The 16,398-nt window shown below is 43.4% G+C and overlaps 1 protein-coding gene across 1 annotated transcript; it reads left to right on the top strand.

The window, feature by feature from the left end:
* The first annotated feature begins 2,939 nt into the window (after nt 1-2,939).
* On the top strand, nt 2,940-6,365 carry LOC103626051 (B3 domain-containing protein Os03g0619600). Its single transcript, XM_008646435.4, has 7 exons — nt 2,940-3,163; nt 3,559-3,644; nt 4,083-4,546; nt 4,652-4,827; nt 4,932-5,271; nt 5,358-5,605; nt 5,950-6,365. The coding sequence occupies exons 1-7, from the start codon at nt 3,161-3,163 to the stop codon at nt 6,199-6,201; spliced, it is 1,569 nt and encodes a 522-aa protein (XP_008644657.1). The 5' UTR covers nt 2,940-3,160; the 3' UTR covers nt 6,202-6,365.
* The last annotated feature ends 10,033 nt before the right edge of the window (nt 6,366-16,398 follow it).

Raw genomic sequence — 16,398 nt, 5'->3', positions numbered from 1 at the left:
CACTTCACATTAGCTCCCACCTTTAGCGAGTTCATGCACATTATTCCCCAACACTTGTTGAGCGATGAACGTATGTGAGCTCACTCTTGCTGTCTCACACCCCCACATGTCAAGAACAGGTACTGCAGGATGAGGCGCATGGAGGATGCTGCGATGAGTTCGTGAGAGGTCTAGGCTGTCGTCTCCCAGTCAACTTTGGGTTGCTGAATCATTGTCTCCATATGATGTAGTTTATTATTTATTTTGTACAGAACTCCTATTATATAGTAAAGATGTGACATTCGTTTCTATACCATGAGTCATCATATGTGTGAGACTTGGTCTGAGCGCACTTCGTGATTATGTTACGCCCGGGTCTTGTTGCCCCCAAACCCGGGTGTGACAATTTGTAGCCATAGTCCATGAGAGTTTGCCTCATCCAGAGTAATTATGCACAACAATGTCTTATAGCAATATACTCAGTTTCGGCGGTGGATAGAGCTAATGAATTTTATTTTTTTGAAACCCAAGACACCAGAGATCTCCCTAGAAACTGACAAGTCTCTGATGTACTCTTCCTATCAATCTTACATCCGACATAATCAGCATTAGAATACCTGATTAGATGAAAGGTATATCACTTGAGCTATCATAGCCAAAACTTAGTAATGTAGGCTAAATATTTCATGATTCTTTTCACGACCCTTATGTGAATTTTCTTAGGGTCGGCTTAGAATCGTGAACACATGCATACGGAAAGCATAATAAAATAAATTAGATGTTAAACCAATTAGATTTGTTCATTAAATAGATTTTAATTCCTCTAAAAATAAAAGAACCTAAACGGTTCGCTCGTAGAAATTCTGCCCGTCAATGTTTATGGCCAACTATTGGTCGTACAGAACTTGGTAGACCAACCAAAGAAAGGCTCGATGTAGTTGCAGCTGAAGTAACAAAAGACCCCATAAAACCATTCAGAAATAACGGTTTTTCTCATAATTTCAGATCTTCACAAGTAACATTTCTTCGCCTAATCGAGCGAAATAACATGAATAAATCCATCTAAACCCACTACAGCGTGGCTATCAGCTGGAGCTGAAACAATTAATGTCGGGTGAGTTAAAATTAGAGCCCCCTTCAGCTACAGATGTGGCTTATCACTTACGACTATAGTGGAAGTAAAACTCTGTGATCTAGTAACAACTTATCAAATACTATCTGCGTTTTCAAATATTTATTGTTCATTTTTGAACTAAACTGCGACAAATAAAAAAGAACGGAAAGAGTAACGATCTGGAGCGATCAATGAAACTGTTGTTGAGACATCGGCAGAGTCCTGTGGTGGGAGGTTGAGATCTGGTAGCACCAAGCTGTCCCGTGCGGGCTGACAAGTAACCGACCGCGGATCAAGCAGATCCTTTCCTCTCTGCTCCTTCCAAGCGACCTCGTTCTGAGGGCTCGATTGCCCTGACCTTGTCTGCCACAACGAAAAGAACATTATATTAGATGAGCCTATTGTTCCCAATTTGGTTTGTGAAAAATACAAACTAAACATTTAAAAGCAAGGGATCACAGTCGACATTATTACAAAGTTCTCACACTCATGCTTAAAAGATACTAAAAAAAGACAGAATCAGTTTGCCATCCATAGGAGGAAAAAAAAGTGTCTAAGCCGATGTCTCCGGGATCTGGCAAATCTTATAGATGCATTTTCTTTCCTTTCTTCACTTGGCTGCTGGAATGGGTACGATGACGATCCACCCAGCACAAAACTAAGAGCCGAGTAAAATAGATTACCGAGTAAAATATATCAATTTTACTTTCTGTATATTTATTTACTTGCACACATATTTATGAACACTTCCATATATACTATGGCATAGGACCTCAATGACAACCCAGCTGATGGTAATTGCATGCCAAACCATGATGATTCCATCTATCCCCTTTGGAGGATATTCAACCATGGTGACGACCAAGATGTTGCACCAGTTGTTAGGAAATTATATTTTGATGGAGTGCAGCAGAGTGAAAATATATGATTGTATTGTTTTGTTATAGGAAACATCACTCTGATGACAGCTATTTGTAGCTGATGCTGCTCGATGTCCTTGAATTGCTATGTGTAACAGAGATTGCCCAAAGTAGAGTATCAATCCTTTGATCGAATAGCTACTGCATGTTAGATTCTATGGTCATGTTTCCTAAGCCATTAGAATACCAATCCATAAACTGGAAAAATCATCGATGACGAGTAGATATGTTCTACTGATAAGAATAGGGGGACATACTTTCGTTGTTGTTGTGTTGACGCGTCCTAGCTTGGTGTTGGTGGAACGTGGATGCCGCAAGCGTCACCTCCATTGCCCTGCAGAGGAACAACAGGCACCAGGATCCAGACCGCTGTTGATTATCGCGCTTGCAGTCACTCTGACGCCTAGGCGATCGGGTGAGCACCGGCGTTAGCTTTTTCTGTGATCTCTTAATCCTTTATATAGCGTTGTGTGACAGGGGCTCTAATCAAGGTTAGTGTACCCCTCCTAATCAAAGGCCCGATTAAGGAAATAGACAGTTAGGTTAAGTTCAATCTAGTCACTGATGAACAGCTTAGAGGATACAACCAACAGTTGGAAAAAAGAAGTGGACTGTCGGGTGTCGGCACAAACAACGGCCATGCATTGACTTGCTGAGCGCCACCAGCACGACGGCAAGCATGGTAGCGGCGGTGACACCGCCATTGACAAGAACAGGTGCTTCGTCAATGTTGTGGCCAGCCACCCTAGCCATGGTAGGAGTCCGGAGCAGTGTGAGGCTGTGAGCCGTTCGTGGCCATCGAGCCGATTGAACCGTGCGTACCTTCAACGCGGCCTCGATCGTTCGTTCGTGGTCCGTGAGCCGAGCAGGAAGACCTTGCTGAGCCGGCTCATTTGATGCTCGATCGTCCATCGTCCGATGACAGGGCCGTTATTAAATTTAGTATTGTTTTTTCCGAAAGGTTTACCCTCGGCGCGCCGCAGCTCCTCCGCCCTGGTCCTGGCCTATATATTCCTCCCGTTCGTTCCGTTCGTTAAGCCCTTGCACAAGCGCGGGCGGCCCTCCGACCGGCCGAAACTCAAACTCCGGCGGATTACGGGACTGGGATCGGTCTGAGCTGCGCAGGTGGTTTCCGGCCGGTGACAGTATGGTATGTATTGGATGCGTGCGTGATACCCCGATTCCTCCTTTCTTTCTCGTCCTCTTGCGATTTCCTGTATTAATTAAAAATTAAGGATATTCAAGGGTGGTACTGTTTTCTTAAATTGGGATGCGATTCTGATATGAATGAAATGCTATCGATTCCTCTCGTCGATGCTGCCTGACATTGCTGGCTAATTAATGTATGAATGTTCTGCTGCTGCTGGGCGTTCTAAGACCCTTTGAACAGTAACCTATATGCATAATCTTCTCAGGACACGACCAAATATATATATATATATATAGCCGGAACTATTTGGTTATTTGCGTTAGTGGCTTTGGGGGGGCATATATCATCGATAATCTGATGTCGATCGACAGAGCAAACTTTTGGTGTTTCTGCAGAACACTGTGTGCGAAGTCTGTGGAGATATTGGTTACAGACAACTTCTGCTGCGTTGCAGAGACTGCAAGCATTATGCTGTGCACCAGTACGCCTCTCTCTTACCCTAACTATGCTTTATTTTATTCCGTACATTTGATTAAATCAATTTCTATTCGATTTTGATTAGTAGGGGTTTAATCTCCTTCAATCCACTCATATCCAACAAGTAGTTCTAATGGGTGTAGAATTGTAGATAGGTAACATAATCCCCCCATGTCACAAATCACATCATCACCCATGTCGCAAAGTGCCGAGACCGTTCGTGGATGGAGCGATTCTTCAAACCAAACACCTCCTATATAAATGGATCTCTGTCTTCACATCCTAGTACTGAACTAGATAGAAATGGATATTTGAAATCATATATAGTACCTAAATATAATGGAACGCTCAAGCAGTACCTTCTCTAACGTAGTTATACTGTAACAGCTTATTAATTTCTGGTCGGCCTTCTCTTCTCTTATTACGGTTCGTCATTGCGTAGATACTGTCTGGACAAAGTTGTCTTCAATGCGTCATCAATAGAATGGTTCTGTTACGAATGCCTACATAGGCGTGGCGACGACGTTACTTGCGCCAGATCTCCAGAGCAGGTCTCAAGTGAAGGGCCATCAAGTCATGCCCATTGTGGTTCTCCAGAACATCAGCTAACTACTACCAAGAGCGTGGAGTCAATAATAAGGGATGTGGGGCCATATTGTTCACCCAATAGTGATGGCTGTGCCGACTCATTTTCCAGCCCCCCTGGCGTAGAAAGCATCCCAAGCGTTCGAGGAACAAGTGCAGATCCCATTGATGTTTCAAGCACTTCTTCGTCTCGACATGATACCAGCATAGAAGCGTCTGCAAGCAGTGAAAGGTCCACGGGGTGTCAGACGGCTAGCTCCTGTCGTCGTGTGAAAACTGTGGAGATGGCTACGGTGTCCTCATCGTCTGATGAGGAGTCAGGTTTTATATATCGATCATTATTATTCAAGTTGCTTGCATTGCATGTTTACCTGGAACCGTACGTCGCTTGTTATTAACCTCTCTGCTGCGAATTTTTTTGTACAGGAGAAGACATTGTCTCTGAAAACGTCGTTTTGGGATATGTTTTGGCATATAGATGCTATCTATCTAAAGCACAGAAGAAGAGAGTGATGGGGCTTGTTCAGGAAATTCAACCTCAATTCACAGCCTTTGTATCAATAATGCGGAGGGGCAATGTGCAACCCCCGGGTCCTAACCTGGTAACTCTATCTACTACTACTCCGATCCTATGAGATTATTCCATTTCGTCATGGATCGATCTTCTGACTATATCATGCTCTCCATTTGCTGCCCCCCACCCCAGGGAATCACCAAGGAATATGCAACTGCACATTTCCCAGATAGAAGCACACACATCACTCTTGGGACCCCTGGCAAGAGCAAGAAGTGGCATCCCAGATTCTACAGGAGAGATGTAAGCAGAAACTACATGGTTACGGGAGAGTGGTTAGACTTTGTCCGTGACAATCATGTCCAGGAGGGAGACATCTGCCTGCTTTTACCAACAAGGGATGATGTGATGAGACGCACGTTTACGGTCTACGTTCTGCACGAAACATCTCATTATTCCGCAGGTGGGCCTGGCGCGTCTAGTGTTGCGAAGATGGCTTCAGAAATCCGTACTGAGGAAGAACCAGCTGCTGGTATTGTTGTTGCAAGACATAAAGAAACTATTAGCTGTCTGTCTAGATTACTCATTTTCCTTACGGTCTAAAAAAACTGTCTGCAGCTGCAGGAGAGAGTGTTTCCTCGGGAACTAGTGGTGCGCAAGAGTTTCCTCATGGATCTGCTGTGGAGAGCGGCGGAGACTCTGGTGACTCATTCGAGCCTCCATACTTCGTACCATGCAAGAGTCCTCTATCCGAATCCCAGAAGAGGATCGTCGAGGAGCGAGTGCGAGCTATCCGATCTGAAATCCCTATTTGCGTGGCAGTGATGAAGAACAACAACGTTGGTTTCGCTCAACGTTGGATGCTAGTAAGCTCAATTCTTTCTTGTTTGGTCTTGAATTGTTATTTTCTTTATCCTTAAGGTTGCTGTTCTGTCATCTTAACCTTATTCTGTTTGAGTAGGTATCTTTCTGTTATCTGACAGCTTACTGATTAACATGCCTTCATAGGAGCAAACTCTTTGCTGTTAAATCATGAAAAATGTAAAAAATATATATATTCTCCATAATAATCTACATACAGAATTACAAATACAAACCACCAATATAGTATAACCCCCCTGGATGTTTTCTAGGTTAATCACAGAGTTGTTGAACCAATATTGCATGCGTGTTGCTGCTAACTACGTACTGATGATCCATATTGCATCAGGAATTAGGTTCGCGATACGGTTCGGTGTATCTCCCAACCAAAGGGCAAACCATATTGCTCTGTTGCGCGGGGAAGACGTGGAAGGCCAAGATGATGTTTCATAATGGTCGGCGGTGGTTTCTCAATGGAGGATGGCCCAATTTTGCTCGTGGCAATGGCCTGCGCGTCGGTGACATCTGCCTATTCCAACTGGAGAAGAACGAGAGCACGCTTACCATGGCTGTCCATATCATTCGCAGGGAGCAGTTTTAGTTTGCCGTATATGAAAGTGTGTCGCCCGCCCCTGTTCTTTCGGGGCTTATTGCGCTTGCGCTATGTACTCCGTTTCAAATATGTTTTGACTTTTCAGGATATATTGTTTTTTTTATTATGTAAACGTAATATATATTTAAATGTATCACATAAGCTACTCTCTCCGTTTCGTTTTAGTTATCGCTGGATAGTGCAAAATTGAACTATCCAGCGACAACTAAAAAGAAACGGAGGGAGTATATGCCTAGAAAAACAAAACATCTTATAGTTTTGAATTTGGAAGAGGGAAGTACTGTGGAGTTAATCCCTGGCCGTGGCTGCTCTGTAAGGATTACAGACCAATGTGTAACATCTGTTGGTAGCTATACATGTCATTATCTGAGGGAACGGCATGTTTATTATCCTGCATCTAAGTAGACAGTTTTGTTTGCTTTTCATTGCACGCCAGTATACTGTGATTAACCCAGTGTCTCTTGCCTCGTGCCGTATTCCATTTCAAATTCTAAAACGTTTTCGGTATTTCTAGATACATAGATTTTGCTATGCATTTAGATATGCACTATATATCTCTAGATATATAGTAAAAACACGGAAGGGTAGCTCTCTGATGAAAATTCAGTAACAGCTCTTTCAAGTGCAGCGTAATTGTTTCCCACGATCGAACATACAGCTAGAATTTCAGCTGTAGGTTAACTGAGTGGCACGAAACCTTAACACCGGCGAGCTCTTTGTCTTACGATGGCCACAGGGTCGCGCTGTCCGCGTCATGAATCTGCCTGCTCTTTGGATTTGTCCATGCATGTCCTACAGTACGTCAAGTGCATGGCAGAGGTTATTGCATGACACATGAATCTGCCTTGGATCCTTCCAGTTCTAGGTTGCATCCATGTAGTATATATATCATCTATATATACAAAAAGCCGAGAGGTTCAATGAAACGTGTGCAGTCCATCTTCATTGCGTCGCGGTTTAAGCCTCTTTTGATTAGATATTATTGAACCTGCTTTAGCTAAGAAAGCCAAAAGCTAATTAAAGTGTAGTTAGCTTTCATCCAAAGCCTGCAACGATCCACGTAGCGATTCGTTCTATTTCGCGATTCCTCTTCCCACCTGCAACGATCCACGTGAAAGGACGGTGCGCTCGTCCGGAGAAGAAGCCCGCGCCGGCGGTGAACGAGCGTCGCCCCCACGCCGGCGGCGGACGATCCTCCCTGCTCTCTGGCTCGGCGGCTCGAGAGGAGCTCTAGCACCAGCGCGAGCTCCTGCGTCTCCAGCGCACAAGCACAGGGCATCCTTTGCGGCCACCGCCATCAGCGGCCCCAGACGGGACCCCAGTGCAAAAGCTCCCGCATCTCTACCGCAGAGCAGCGACGAGCGCGGGCGAGGCAACCACAGTGAGCTCCGCCACCGCAGCCAGGTCGGGCGTGGAGAAGGAGAACTCAAGGGCCAGCAAACCCCAGGTCGGGCTCGGGCGTGGCGTGGGATCCTACGCCGTCGCGGGACAAGGCTGGCTATCTCGAGCCGCTCTCCTTACGTCTCTTATTTCGAATTTAGTAATATAATCTACAGTTTACAATATAGTACTAGTGGGATTAAACGAGACTGTGTAGACACCACACACAAATGCATGTGTCGTTACTGTTGAGAACTACGTTACCACGGATCACCAGATCCGCTCCTTTCCCTCCCGTCAGCAGTAGAGGCGCAAGAAGCTGTAGAGAACCCGTCTCCCTTCCCATAAGCACGACAGAGAAAACACACGAGACACAGGATATAGGGTTGGGTCTCTGACCTCTTTCTGATCTCTTTTCCATATGAGGGGTACATGTTCTATATATAGAGACGTGATTGCCCTCAGGGGCATATTCGGTATTTGCCCACATAACCCTTCATTAGGGTTTCTCAACACTCCCCCTTAGGCGAATACCGCGACCAACACATGTCTCATTAAAACTCCCAAAAACCCTAGTGGGAAAATATGGAGAAAGAGCGCATGGTGACGCATATTGCATTTGCACTTTGTTGCCTCGTTAAAAATCTCATGTGAGAAACTTCAGGAAAACTTACCAAGGAAAAAGAGTACAATAATTGTCATCAGGACATATTTCGATCTTGTATATCTAGATTCAATTGAATCTTCTATAAAGGCTAACTTTAGAAATGTGCTCCCCTGATCTTTGCAAAACCATATCAATAAGGCAAAACATCTTCTTCTGGAAGTATATGCATATAAAGATTTAGCAAACGGATTGCATATCTGTTGGGACCATGCTTCGTCGCTGAAGGTCCTGCAGAAAGGAAACAGCTTCAGCTGAAGCTGCTTGAACGTAATGCCGAAGATATCATTCATGAAGCTTCGGTATTACAGCATGTCCGAAGATGAGGGATCGAACCGACTTAAAGATAGAATGACTTTTTAGTCCATAAGGGTCTGAGTCAATGTTGTAAACTTTTATGAGGGGCATGGTTGTAATTCCTCACAGGCTGTGCCCTGTGCCTATAAATAGTGAACAGTATTCCTTTACTGTTCACGCATTCCTGTAATTGCAAACGCATCACTCGGGAATTATTGTGTGTCAAGGCAGAGGTATAAACGTACCTAAACGTTATATTCAAACATTTTAAATTCATATAATAAGATATGTGAATGATGTCATTTATTTTCAATATATTTATCTTCAATGTTTTACGTTTTACATTACTTTGTATTATCTTTACAAGTTTAATTACGAAGGTGAAACCTTCGTAACATTATGCTCGTGACCTTCGTCCGAAGTTCATTAAATCCTTGTGGAGATAATGCTTCGGCGGACGAAGGACATTGATATTTAACATTTTATGTTGCCTTGTTCTTAATTCATAGCATTTGAGAACAAGCCCCCAACATTGGCGCCCACCTCCAGTAAACTCACTTCCACTTTTTTGAGCTGATGGCTTCGTTCAACAATCAAGCTGGAGCTGCTTCGGCTCCGAAGCTGGTACTCCCGATAACAGGCGGTTCATGCTCAGAGCCAGCCAACAAGAAGCAGAAGAAGGAGGCACAGAGAAGGGTACAGCATGTCGGGGTGCAAGGACCCTTCATCAAGTCAAGATGGTCTCACATTCCAATTACCTTCTCTCAAGAGGATCTTCAACTCAAGGATTACCCACACAACGATGCTATGGTTATCTCTTGTGTGATCAAAGGATTCCTGGTCCATAATGTTTTGGTTGATACAGGCAGCGCAGCTGATATCATATTTGCTAAGGCCTTCAGACAGATGCAAGAGCCCGAAGACAAAATCCATGATGCCACACAACCCCTTTGTGGCTTCGGAGGAAGGCAGATCGTAGCACTTGGAAAAATCACAATGTCAATAACCTTGGGATTCATTAACAACACAAGGACTGAACAAGTTGTATTTGATATTGTTGACATGGAATACCCTTACAATGCAATCATTGGTCGTGGTACTCTCAATGCCTTCGAAGCAATTCTTCATCTAGCTTATCTTTGCTTGAAGATACCTTCGGACCAAGGGCCCATTGCTATTCATGGAAGTCAGGAAGCTGCCAGAAGGGCCGAAGGAAATTGGACAGACTCAAAAGCAATACATAACATAGATGGAGCTGAAGCTTGTGAGCAATACAAGTTTAGAAGGGAAAAAGCTGCTTCGGCCGATCAGCCGAAGCCCATGCTCTTGTGTGAGGATATAGCAGAGCAGAAGGTGCTCTTGGGATCTCAACTGTCCGAAGAGCAGGAGAAAACCTTGATAAGGTTTTTGTTCAACAACAAAGATGTTTTTGCTTGGTCAGCTAATGATCTTTGCAGAGTCAACAGGGATGTTATTGAACACTCGCTCAATGTTGATCCATCCTTCAGACCCAGAAAGCAGAGGCTTCGGAAGATGTCTGATGACAAGGCCGAAGGTGCTCGGAATGAAGTGAAAAGACTCCTCAGTGCCGGAGTTATCAGAGAGGTAAAATATCCAGAATGGTTGGCTAACACTGTTATGGTAAAGAAGGCCAATGGTAAATGGAGAATGTGTATCGATTTTACTGATCTCAATAAGGCCTGTCCGAAGGACGAGTTTCCATTGCCAAGGATAGATTCCCTAGTTGATGCAGCAGCTTCATCAGAGCTTATGAGTATGCTGGATTGTTATTCAGGCTATCACCAAATTTGGATGAAGGAGGATGAGCCGAAAACCAGCTTTATAACCCCTAGTGGAACATATTGTTACCTTCGGATGCCTGAGGGGCTTAAGAATGCTGGAGGAAGCTTCAGCAGAATGATAGCGAAGGTTCTTCATTCTCAGATAGGCAGGAATGTGCTAACTTATGTTGATGATATCATTGTAAAAAGCACGAAGCAAGATAATCACATTGCTGATCTGCAGGAGACCTTCGCTAATTTTAGACAGGCTGGTTTAAAGCTGAACCCAGAAAAATGTGTATTCGGAGTAAAGAAAGGGAAATTTCTTGGCTGTCTAGTCTCAACAAAAGGAATTGAGGCTAATCCAAACAAAATCGAAGCTATCCTTCGAATGGAGCCACCAAGTACAAAGAAGGGGGCTCAAAGATTGACAGGAAGACTGGCATCTCTCAACAGATTCATAACTAGATCAGTAGAGAGAAATTTACCATTTTTCGAAGTGCTGAAGTCAGCCGAAGTTTTTCAATGGGGACCAGTCCAGCAGAGAGCCTTCGAAGAGCTGAAGCAATATTTGATAGATCTAACAACACTAACTCCACCAACGCTAGGGGCTCCTTTGTTGTTATATGTGGCAGCTTCGCACTCAGCGGTAAGTGCAGCACTTGTTCAGGAGAAGCTTGAAGGCCAAATCAAAAAGCAAGCCCCAATATATTTTGTGCCAGAAGTTCTTAGTCTATCAAAGAAAAATTATACAGAATTGGAGAAGGTACTGTATGCTGTTTTGATGGCCTCCAGGAAGCTTCGGCATTATTTTCAAGCTTACAATATAATTGTTCCTTCTTCACAACCGTTGAAGGATATTATGAGAAATCGAGAAGCTACTGGAAGGATTGGAAAATGGGCTGCAGAGCTCAATGAATTTTGTATTGATTTTGTGCATAGATCTTCGATTCAGTCCCAAGCGTTGGCAGACTTCATTGCTGACTGGACGCCAGGGGCTCAGGAGGAAGAAACGAATAAAGATGCCGAAGTATGGACAGTGTTTTGTGATGGGTCTTGGGGAACCTTCGGAGCGGGAGCAGCTGCTGTGTTGGTTTCACCTTCCAAAGTTAAAACTTGTTATGCGACAAGACTTGATTTCAGTTGCACAAACAATATTGCTGAGTACGAAGCTCTGCTATTGGGTCTTCGGAAGTTAAAGGCAGTGGGAATCAGAAGGGCCATTCTTAAAACTGATTCCCAAGTTATTTCTGGTCATATTGACAAGAGCTATAAAGCAAGAGATCCGAAGCTTGAAAATATTTAGATACAGTCCGAAGGATTGAGGCTTCCTTTGAAGGATTCTCTGTTAAAAATATTCCTCGTGGAGAAAATGAATATGCTGATCTATTAGCCAAGTCAGCAGCACAGGGGCTACCCTTACCTTCGGAAGTATTTTTCGAAACAATAAAAGCACCTTCGGTCGAGCTTCTTGAAAGAGCAGTCCTCAACATATCCCCTGTCTATAGTGAAGATTAGAGAACTGAGATCATCTCTTTCCTTCAAGGTAATTTTCTTTCAGATGACGAAGCTTATAATAGGAGGATAGAAGCAAGAGCTCGACCATATGTCATAATAGAAGGGGAATTATACAAGCGGGGGGTCTGTTCCCCGTTACTCAAGTGTTTATCCAGAGCCGAAGGCATAGAATTGATGAAGGAAATACACGCAGGCCTGTGTGGATCTCACATTGGATCTAGGCCTTTGCTCGGAAAAGTTTTTCGTCAAGGATTTTATTGGCCAAAAGCAGCTTCGGATGCAGCGGATTTAGTTCAAAAGTGCGAAGGTTGTCAGAAATGTGCAAGAGATCAAAAACAACCTTCGTCTTTAACTCAATTAATACAACCCACTTGGCCGTTGCAAAGGTGGGGCCTTGATTTGCTAGGTCCATTACCACCAGCATAGGGGAACTTAAGATATGTTGTAGTGGCAGTGGAATATTTTTCTAAGTGGATTGAGGCAAAGCCTTTAGCCACAATAACTTCGGTTACAATTCAAAAGTTTTTCTGGCAAAATATTGTTTGTCGCTTCGGAGTGTCGAAGGCCATTACTGTGGATAATGGGACACAGTTTGATTCTGAAGCTTTCAGAGAATTTTGCGATCAAATTGGCACGAAGATCCATTTCACATCAGTTCGACATCCGGAGTCAAATGGACTTGTTGAAAGAGCTAATGGGATCATAATGACAGGAATAATGAAGTTAATCTTCAATCAGCCCAGGGGAAAGTGGCCAGACGAATTAATCAAAGTGGTGTGGAGCCATAACACAACAGTGTCAAGATCAACAGGCTTTACACCATTTAAACTATTATTTGGTGACGAAGCAATAACCCCGGAAGAAGCCAAAACGGGATCAATAAGAACAGTAGCTTCGACAGAAGTCGAAGATGAAGCTGATTATTCTGTGGAAAAAGATGCTATAGAAGGGATCAGGCTTCAAGCTGTGGAAAACATCAACAAATATCAAGCTGAAACAATAAAATGGCGTGACAGAAAGGTTAGGCTGAAGAACATTGAACCAGGACACTTGGTGCTTCGAAGAGTAGCCAACCCTGACACAGTAGGCAAATTACAGCTGAAGTGGGAAGGACCTTTTTTGGTAGTATCTTCGTCAAGACCCGGTTCCTATAGATTGAAGGATATGGACGGCAACGACATTCCTAGATCATGGAATGCGGATGAGCTTCAGCAATATTATGTTTAGCTTGATGTAATTTTTTCTATTCTTTTTTGTGGCACCCTTTTCCTTTCCAAAGGGGGAGAAAGATTTTTAATGGGGCCACAACATGTAATTTTTCTTTTTCTTATTTCAATTCTATAAGAGTGATATCCCCAAAAAATGTAAATGTAAATGTAAATGCAAAGGAAAAAGAAAAGAAAACAGGGAGAAGCTCAAAAGTCGTTCCTAAGGGAATGCAGAGCTTACAGCGAAAAATAAACGCTGATTCCGCCGAAAGTAAAAGGCGAAGAAGCTCCTAAGGGAGGCTTACATCGAAAAATAAACGCTGATTTCGCTGAAAGTAAAAGGCGAAGAAGCTCCTAAGGGAGGCTTACAGCGAAAAATAAACGCTGATTCCGCTGAAAGTAAAAGGCAAAGAAGCTCCTAAGGGAGGCTTACAGCGAAAAGTCAACGCTGATACACCGAAAAGTAAACGGTGGAGCCGAAAAGTAAACGGCAAAAAGATTTGAATCATTCCCAAGGGGATGAAGGGCTATGATTATGGTTTTTGAATATGTGTTCCGATATTCATTTGCACGATACATTACATCATGTCATTTGCATTCATAAACATTCATTTATACATATATAGAATCATCATCATCACACCACACAAAAAAGATAGATGCTTCGGCAATGAGGAAAAACTTAGAAGAAAGAGGAAAATTTTTATGCTTTGTTGTGTACGAAAAGAAGGGAAGGTGTTTTTCGCCTTCGGCTCAAAAGTGTAGTTTCGTTCACAGCAAAGAAGATTGTACACGGATAAAGGAGACAAGATATATTACAAGGTATGTACAAATTTACATAAGTTTTTTCTATAATTATATTACATGGATCTCTTCAGAATTTTTTGCAGGAAAGTCTATTATAACAACTATTAAGCTTCAGGCCGTCATACTTCAGCTTCGTCATCCTGCACATATTAAAGAGCAGAATAAGAAAGGTGCAAATTTCAAGGAGAAGGTAAAAGTAACAAATATAAGTTTCTCACTGGCTTAAGATGGCTTCGAGCTTCGTCACCAGCCATTTTTCGCCCGCCATTTACCCAAATTTGGGTCATAAATCTATTTCCAATGCTTCGGGCTAAGCTTGGGATATCAACCAAATCTGTTGCTGACAAGCTGAAGTTTGGCCTATTCACAATCTTTCCGTGCGTACAGCCAGCCTTCAGAAAAGCGGTAGCTGTGCCTCGAGAAGCTACCAGGGCGCAGAAGTCGGCATGCCCACCAATAACTTCGTCAAGAGCATCAACCTCGCCTTCAATATGTTCCAAGGTGCTGGGTAGGTTTTCGGCTGAAGGTGAAAATTTTTCAGAACTGGCTCCGATAGAGTGAAATACGTCCTTCAGCCGCTGCACGCATCGGTTGCCAAAATTTAGGCATTTCTCTTGGAGATCCTTCAATGATTTTTGCAAATTTGAATTTTTCTCGACCTCAGTCTTGAGGCTTGCTTCAAGCTTCTCCTTTTCTTGCTCATATTTTTCTGACTTTTTGAGTAATTCATTCTTTAAACTGTCATTTTTGGCTTGGACCTCAGCCAAGGAGCCTTCCATAGACTGAATAACAAAGTCTTTCTTTTCTAGGGCACCTTCGTGTTCTTTAGCTATGATTTCAAGGTCATGAATGGTGAAGTCCTTCTTCTTCAGAACAGCTTCGTAATTTTCAACTTTTTCTTCTAAATCCTTGATGATAGCTTTATTCTTCTCTTCTTCAAGATCTTGTTGCATTTTTAGCACTTTACTTAATAGTATACTCTGCCAAAACAACCTTTGTCAGAAAACGACATAATAATAATAATAATAATAATAAAATAATAATAATAATATTTTTTACCTTAAAATTAGCATAGAGCAGGCTACCGGCGATATGTTGTCGCTGGTACCTGCAGAGGTCCGCCTAGGGGTGGATATCGAGCCAGCTCGGCTCGGCTCGACCGAGCTCGAGCTGGCTCGTTAAGAAAACGAGCTGGCTCGGCTCGACTCGTTAAGGAACCGAGCCAGAGAACCAGCTCGGCTCGGCTCGTTTGCGAGCTCGAGCTGGCTCGTTTAGCTCGCGAGCCACAACAAAAAATAGTATACATGTATATATACAACAATATAATCAATTACTAGTTAATTTTATACTAATTTAACACTAAAAAAAGACTAACAATACTCATAATTTTATATATCACATCATTTAAACCCTAAACAAACATAGTTCGTCACTTATTAATTCATCCAATACAAGTATATGCTTTGTTTTATAGATAAATGCTAGCTCATTCGAGCTAACGAGCTGGCTCGAGCTCGTGTCGAGCTGGCTCGTTAACGAACCGAGCTGAGATGTTAGTTCAGCTCGTGATAAAATTGAAACGAGCCGAGTCGAGCCGAGCCGAGCTGACCACGAGTCGAGCGAGCTCACGAGCCACGAGTATTTTGTCCAGCCCTAGGTCCGCCTCTATCTTCGGCAGGTCAACGCTCTTGGGAAGGTCCTAACGACTTTGGCTTCGGTGCGATTCCGAAGGCATCTTAGCTTCCCTTCGTTGACCCCACCAAATAGCATAGACCCTGGTTTATATCCGCAGGATAGGGCATATTTCTTCAGCTCTTCTTTTTCAGCACTTGTTAAATCTTGTCCAAGTAAATCTTGAAAGTTAAAACTTTCTTCCTCCAAAATGTCTTCAACCTGCTCTTTTCCCTTTTCAGTAGCCGTGTTCACCGCAGCCACAACAGCTTCTTCTTCAGCCATTTTCAGAAGAATATTGTCAATAACTTCCAGTGTGGTTTCCAGGTTTGAATCTTCGGTGGCCCCGGCTTCGGTTTCGGTGGCTTCGGCTCCGGTAGCTTTGGCTGCGGCAGTTGCAATTTTAGTGGTTTCAGCCCCGGTAGCTTCGGCTGCGGCGGCTTCGGCTTCGGCGGTCTCAGCAATAATAATTTTTGACGCCGGTACCGGTGGCGGCGTCTAATGAATCACATCTGTCAGTTGAATGATTCTCCGTTTTTTCGGCTTCGTAGGGCTTTCTGCTGCCGAAGCTTCTTTGTCCTTCTGAAAAAACTTCGTCAGTTCCGGCGCCAGCGGACTTAGCTTGACAGGCAAAGATTCAGTCATTACCTTCAGAATTTCTTCTACTTCGGCAGCAGAAGGTGTCGCAGGAATTTCCTCATCTCGGACCAATCTCTTTGGTCCTGGAGATACAGGTTTTGGAGATGCAGCTTTTCTTTTCCTTGGAGCAACTACCTTCGGCGTTGGTTCAAACTTTTCTTTCTTCTTTTTTGGTTGATCTTCGTCGTCTTTAATCAAAGTGCTAGCTACTCTTTTCCTT

The sequence above is a fragment of the Zea mays genome, chromosome 5 (genome assembly GCF_902167145.1).
Source record: "Zea mays cultivar B73 chromosome 5, Zm-B73-REFERENCE-NAM-5.0, whole genome shotgun sequence".
In the NCBI taxonomy this organism is placed as follows: domain Eukaryota; kingdom Viridiplantae; phylum Streptophyta; class Magnoliopsida; order Poales; family Poaceae; genus Zea; species Zea mays.
Note: the sequence above shows the minus strand (reverse complement) of the source record. Positions and strands in the feature narration are given on the sequence as shown.

What these genes read in the sequence shown, in the direction of transcription:
- LOC103626051 (XM_008646435.4), top strand. An exon ending in AAGCATTATGCTGTGCACCA is followed by an intron (nt 3,645 to 4,082) that starts GTACGCCTCTCT and finishes GTCATTGCGTAG; the next exon opens with ATACTGTCTGGACAAAGTTG. An exon ending in TGAGGAAGAACCAGCTGCTG is followed by an intron (nt 5,272 to 5,357) that starts GTATTGTTGTTG and finishes AACTGTCTGCAG; the next exon opens with CTGCAGGAGAGAGTGTTTCC.